The following is a 6,166-nucleotide window of genomic DNA, read 5'->3' as shown; positions in this document are numbered from 1 at the left end:
ATGGAAGAAGTCATAAAGACCACAAAACAAGGAACAGTATACTTATTTATTAATTGTGCAAAAACTCTACTTTATATACACACTCCTTGCAATAATAAAGATGCAATTGTCGTCGTCACCCACTGTCTGACTGTTGATCTTGCACACCTCACCTAGTCTAAAGATGATTATTGCCCACCTTCGCCTCTTCCTCTCTGCGTAGGCTTACCTCGGGGATCTTTTTGTACCGCTCTGTCTCTTGTAGTCATGCTGTCTGTAATGCGCATGCGTATGTATCCAGTAACCATGCCAACCTTTTGGTATCAGCACGTAGAGTGAGTAAGCGCGTCAAGCTTGCCTCAAGTCTCCACACTTTCTCTCAACTCAGACTTTTTTTGGTACAAACATTTATTGTCGAGAATATGGAAACCTCTGTTCTTTTTCCCGGAGAGGCAGAAGGATATGTCCAAAATCTGGAAACATTCTCACTCAGGGACATTGGCTCTCCAAGGTACAGTATGTCTTCCTAGTAGGAGTTAACGTTAGCTAGCTAGATAACTTACTGTACTAGCTAGCTAGCTAATAGCAAAGACCATCTCTGGTGATAATGCCAGCTAGACAAAAGTCGCAGTCTATCTCGCGCTTTTTCAGATTCGTGGCTGCGGTAATTCCATTCATTGCTTTTTATTTGATTGACAGGTGGTTCAGACAACATGAGTACATAGAGAAACTCAACATGCAGGCGATATTGAACGCTTCATCCACAGCCACTCAGGACGAGTTCGTCAAGGAGCTCCTTGTGTCACTGGGAAAGGTAAAAACCGTCTTCTATAAGGTTAGGTTAGCTATCACCTGTACAGGTGTGTTATGTCGTCTCCGTTTTTTTTATGGACCAAAAGATACTGCACAGGTTACTGCACATGTAAACAGGTAATTGATTGAACCCCTTTTTTCACCCTAGATTCCCACCCTGGTCCATGAGATGATTCTGGTGGAGCTTTGGAAACAGAAGGTGTTTCCTATTTTCTGTCAACTCCAAGACTTCAATCCGAAGAGCACCTTTCCTCTGTACATGGTGGTGAGTGCAAATACCAAGGGTGTAAAGAGGGGAGATATTTCGTTTTGCGTTAAAAAAAATATATATATATTTTTTTAAATGTCCAGGAATTCAGCAAAACATTTGTTTAATTTAGGAAATCTGTTCTCAAGTATTCCCACGAATAAAAAAGAAATGTGATCGTGTCTCAATGTACAGTAAATAAGGTATGAAATGATTTATTTTCCATCCATCAGACCCCATCGCTGCCAAAGGTTTTTCAACCAAGTACTGAGTAAATGGTTCTGAATACTTATGTAAATAAGATGTTTCTGTTTAAAAAAAATATACATTTGTAAAAATGCCTAATAACCTGTTTTCGCTTTGTCGTTAGGGGGTATTGTGTGTAGATTGATGAGGGAAAAAAATATTTAATCAATTTTAGAATAAGGCTGTAACATAACAAAATGTGGAAAAAGTCAAGGGATCTGAGTACTTTCCGAATGCACTGTACAGGTACAAATCTGGACAATGGGAGGATTTTGCAGAACAGTGTAGCCTGGAAGAATAAAACAAATGTGCAGCACCAAAATCCCACTGCACTGAGCGGTCTCTTCAAGTTAAGCTAGAATTTAGGCCGAAAGTACTTGACATGTAATTGGTTGACGATATGACATTGGCCTACGTCTCATCTTGAGCTGTGAAGAATATCAGATCTCAACAACCATTGGAGAAGTGTTTACCACATGATATAGCCTATATCTTGATGTAGGCCAATGTCATATTCTCAACCAATCACATTTGTCATTCTTTCTGGCTAAATTCCAGCTAACTGTCCTCTTCTTCAAGTTTAACTACTTACAAAAAGGGTGCTTCTAACGAAGTCTTACAAAAGTAAGTAAATAGCCTTATTAGACTGAAATATATAAGGTAATTTCATTAGAATTATGAGACTCCATGCTCATTAGTTGCTCATTCAACATTTTCACTGCTGCTTCAAACAATCCCGAGATAACTCTCCCTTCCTAACTGTTTTACAATGTGACTGCAAAAGGCATGTCAATTCTCATCAAATCAATAGGAAGTCTGACTGAAATACGGGATGAATTTAGTGGTGTTTTAAGTTGTTACTAAAATGTGGGACATATTTGTTTGGTCGCGGGACAAAGGGACAAAATGTTGGACTGTCCCGCACAATGGTCACCCTATTGTACACCCCCTAGAAGTTTCCATCTCATTTCAGCCTCTCCCTTCTCATCTACAGATTCACCATGAGGCTACAATCATCAACCTACTTGAGACAATTATGTTTCACAAGGTGAAAACTTATTTGAACACTTGCCTCATTACCAGCACAATGTATGCAGTGTCTGTTTCAGACATCACATAAGCTACAGTATGTCCTAAATACATTTAGTGTCTGTATGTGTTGGTTACAGGACTCCTGTGAGGCAGCAGACGACTCAGTCCTGGACCTGGTGGACTACTGCCACCGCAAACTAGCCCTTCTGGCCAGCAGAGCATCCAGGGATGACACCCCAACAAAAGACCGACTCAGTCACACAGAGAGTGGAGACTCATCCTCTATACAGGTACAGGGTGGATTCCTCTTTACAGGAGCTGTCTGGGTTCCAGCTACAACATTAGAGTCAGGCCATTGCAAGTCAGGATGGTGGATTTACTTTGGTCAGTGGTGTGGATTGTAAATGTTCTGTTGTGCTGTGTGTCTGATGCAGGATTTGCAGGGTCAGAATGCGGCATTAGAGTTTGAAATTTCCCTCAAGGCTCTGTCTGTCCTGCGCTACATCACTGACCATACTGACAGGTGGGAGATTTAGCATTCACATATCATTTTTCAAATACCTTACATGCTATCGAAAAAAATAAGAAATTCTGTCATGTGGTGAAATGTATTGTTTGTGATTTCTCTCTCGCACACAGTATCAGTGTGATCAATAGGATGCTGTGCACCCATAACCTGCCCTGTGTGCTGGTACAGCTGGTACAGCACAGCCCCTGGAGTCGCTATTCTGCAGGTTGGTCACTGAACGTGTATTCATGCAAATGGACAAAATGGATCAGACAATTTCCACATAACCCCATCTATGGGATAATATGATTATATCAAAACAATAGCCATCTTTTTACCTACATAGCCTAGTTGTTACAGTGTAGTAGTAGTAATGTACAGGCCCCGCCCACCTGATGATCTGTATTTTTCAGCCATCTATTTCCTGTGTTTGAGGGGTGCAAAATCTACTTGTCTCTTAAATGTTTGTAATGACCTGTCAAACACACCCCGGTAATGGCTGAAATGGGCTCAATGGGAGACATTGGATTTCTGTTGAATCTATAAGAACGCTAAAGCTTAGTCTGGGTTTTAACACAAAGCTTAGTCTGGGTCTTGACACTTGCGTCACAAAAAAGAGAAGAAAGTTAACTTTATTTTGATGAGTGTTAATTTTTTTGTGGAGTTGAATAATAATTGAATACAGTTGCCATTTTTAATAAATAGATGCGCTGAAATGAAAGCAACTTCAGAAAATGAACACTTGGATTATAGTGATATTATGTCTGATTTCACAAATAGTGTATGTTTTGTATAATCTAGAGCCAAGTATGTTGAATTTTAATCTTGAGTGTATCTTGCTATTGACACATTTGTTGAATTATGCAAGAGCACTAGACAACAATGAAGCAGTCTAGACAGTGCAGGTGAGTGCTGGTAGGGTAGACAGAGCAGGTGAGTGCTGGTAGCGTAGACAGAGCAGGTGAGTGCTGGTAGGGTAGACAGAGCAGGTGAGTGCTGGTAGGGTAGACGGAGCAGGTGAGTGCTGGTAGGGTAGACAGAGCAGGTGAGTGCTGGTAGGGTAGACAGAGCAGGTGAGTGCTGGTAGGGTAGACGGACCAGGTGAGTGCTGCTGGTAGGGTAGACAGAGCAGGTGAGTGCTGTGCTGGTAGGGTAGACAGAGCAGGTGAGTGCTGGTAGGGTAGACAGAGAAAGTGTTTGGTGGTTGCAGCTCTGGTCCTCCCCTTTATGTTAATTTACTCATATATGCTAAGTTCACACCAGGTGTTTATGCAAATGAGGCACATATACTTTTATTTATTTTAACACAAAATATTTAAAAAAAAATACCTAATACAATAATTAAATGTACAGTACCAGTCAAAAGTTTGGACACACCTACTCATTGGTACTGTGTACCGGTATATTCTAAGAAATAATTCCCACCAAAATCACTGAACTCCATTTCATTATTTGTCCATGCCAGTATAATGTTTTATGCACTATAATGCAGTCAATATCTGCGGATTATAAACATTTTAAACGTTTGGAATGTCTTCATTCATTGTCCAACTGTTGCATTTAAAAAAAATGTTTTTAAAACCTTTTAACCATTATGATGACCAGTCCTTTGTGGCTCAGTTGGTAGAGCATGGCGCTTGCAATTCCAGGGTTGTGGGTTCGATTCCCACTGGTGACCAGTATGAAAATGTATTCACTCACTACTGTGAGTTGGTCTGGATAAGAGTGTCTACTAAAATGTAAAATGAAGTAAGAAGCCCAACCTATCCCTCATTACCTATCCTTTGTCTCCCTCTACAGGCGTGATGGAGAAGTACATGAATGGAAAATGGCAGAAAGTTCCATCTGAAGACCGTCTAAAGATGACTAAATTGGATGGCCAAGTCTGGATTGCTCTGTACAACCTGGTGCTGAAGGAAGACTGCCAAAGGAAATATGACTTCAATAACTTCAACAAGAACCAGCTCTTAAAGGTACAGTAGCCTCAGCCAGTACTGGCACTTCTGACTATAGGGGCTTCTAAAACCTAATGGTCAAATCTATAGCTCAGGAAAAATGTCTGGGCCAGATCATTACCCTTTAATCAATCAATCAAATGTATTTATAAATCCCTTTTTACATCAGCCGATGTCACAAAGTGCTATACAGAAACCCAGCCTAAAACCCCAAACAGCAAGCAATGCAGATGTAGAAGCACAGGGGCTAGGAAAAACTCCCTAGAAAGGCGGGAATCTAGGAAGAAACAGGAACCAGGCTCTGAGGGCTGGCCAGTCCTCTTCTGACTGTGCCGGGTGGAGATTATAACAGTACATGGCCAAGATGTTCAAACGTTCATAGACCAGCAGGGTCAAATAATAATATTCACAGTGGTTGTAGAGGGTGCAACAGGTCAGCACCTCAGGAGTAAATGGCAGTTGGCTTTTCATAGCCGAACATTCAGAGTTAGAGACAGCCGTTGCAGTAGAGAGAGTGAGAGATTCATAGCCGCAGGCAGAACAGTTGAAACTGGTGCAGCAGCACGCCCAGGTGGACTGGGGACCGCAAGGAGTCATCAGGCCAAGTAGTCCTGAAGCATGGTCCCAGGGCTCAGGTCCTCCGGGAGGGAGAGGGAAAGGGAGAGAATTAGAGGGAGCATACTTAAATTCACACAGGACACCGGATAAGACAGGAGAAATACTCCAGATATAACAGACTGACCCTAGCCCCCTGACACATAAACTACTGCAGCATAAATACTGGGGGCTGAGACAGGAGGGGTCAGAAGACACTGTATAGTATAGCCCACGAACATCTCCCCCACGGCACGAACCCGATGGGCGCGCCAACCTGGACAGGAAGATACACGTCAGTGACTCAAATCGTATCTGATCTCCCCTCCGATTAGGAGATAGATGAGGTATCCAGCTGCTGTTTTGACTGAGGTGTTTCCTATTACTGTTATTACCATGATTGTATCTCCTTGACTATATGTGAGGATAGCATTATGATCTCTGAGAACTCTGTGCAGGATAGCGTAGGTGGTCTATCAAACAGACCACCATGCAGACCAGAGTACAATAAAAGTCCAACTCAAACTGAAACTTGAACCATGAAATGTCAGAAAATCACCCATTATATTCTGTGTGTAGTTACGAGGTTTCCTGACGGAGGTGTTAGTTGACCAGCTGCCCAACCTGGTAGAGCTCCAGCGCTTCCTCAGTCACCTCACTGTCACAGACCCTGCCCCTCCAAAGAAAGACCTCATCTTGGAACAGGTGAGGAACACACTCACACAAGGAACACGCACGCGCACACACAGGAACATGCGCACACAGGAACACAATGAATTGCTGTCATACAAA

General features: G+C 42.2%; 1 protein-coding gene across 1 annotated transcript in view; it reads left to right on the top strand.

Annotated features, from left to right (window-relative positions):
* The first annotated feature begins 294 nt into the window (after nucleotides 1–294).
* zmynd10 (zinc finger, MYND-type containing 10) overlaps nucleotides 295–6,166 on the top strand; it is an 8,140-nt gene continuing 2,268 nt past the window's right edge. Inside the window, exons 1-9 of the mRNA XM_029672033.1 lie at nucleotides 295–490; nucleotides 679–793; nucleotides 941–1,057; nucleotides 2,280–2,333; nucleotides 2,455–2,607; nucleotides 2,752–2,840; nucleotides 2,957–3,051; nucleotides 4,626–4,798; nucleotides 5,954–6,079. Coding sequence (XP_029527893.1) covers nucleotides 402–490; nucleotides 679–793; nucleotides 941–1,057; nucleotides 2,280–2,333; nucleotides 2,455–2,607; nucleotides 2,752–2,840; nucleotides 2,957–3,051; nucleotides 4,626–4,798; nucleotides 5,954–6,079 — 1,011 coding nt within the window. The 5' untranslated portion in view covers nucleotides 295–401. The remainder of the gene's footprint in view (nucleotides 491–678; nucleotides 794–940; nucleotides 1,058–2,279; nucleotides 2,334–2,454; nucleotides 2,608–2,751; nucleotides 2,841–2,956; nucleotides 3,052–4,625; nucleotides 4,799–5,953; nucleotides 6,080–6,166) is intronic.

Source organism: Oncorhynchus nerka, linkage group LG2, assembly GCF_034236695.1.
Source record: "Oncorhynchus nerka isolate Pitt River linkage group LG2, Oner_Uvic_2.0, whole genome shotgun sequence".
Classification (NCBI taxonomy): domain Eukaryota; kingdom Metazoa; phylum Chordata; class Actinopteri; order Salmoniformes; family Salmonidae; genus Oncorhynchus; species Oncorhynchus nerka.
This window is presented reverse-complemented; position numbering and strand designations above follow the sequence as displayed.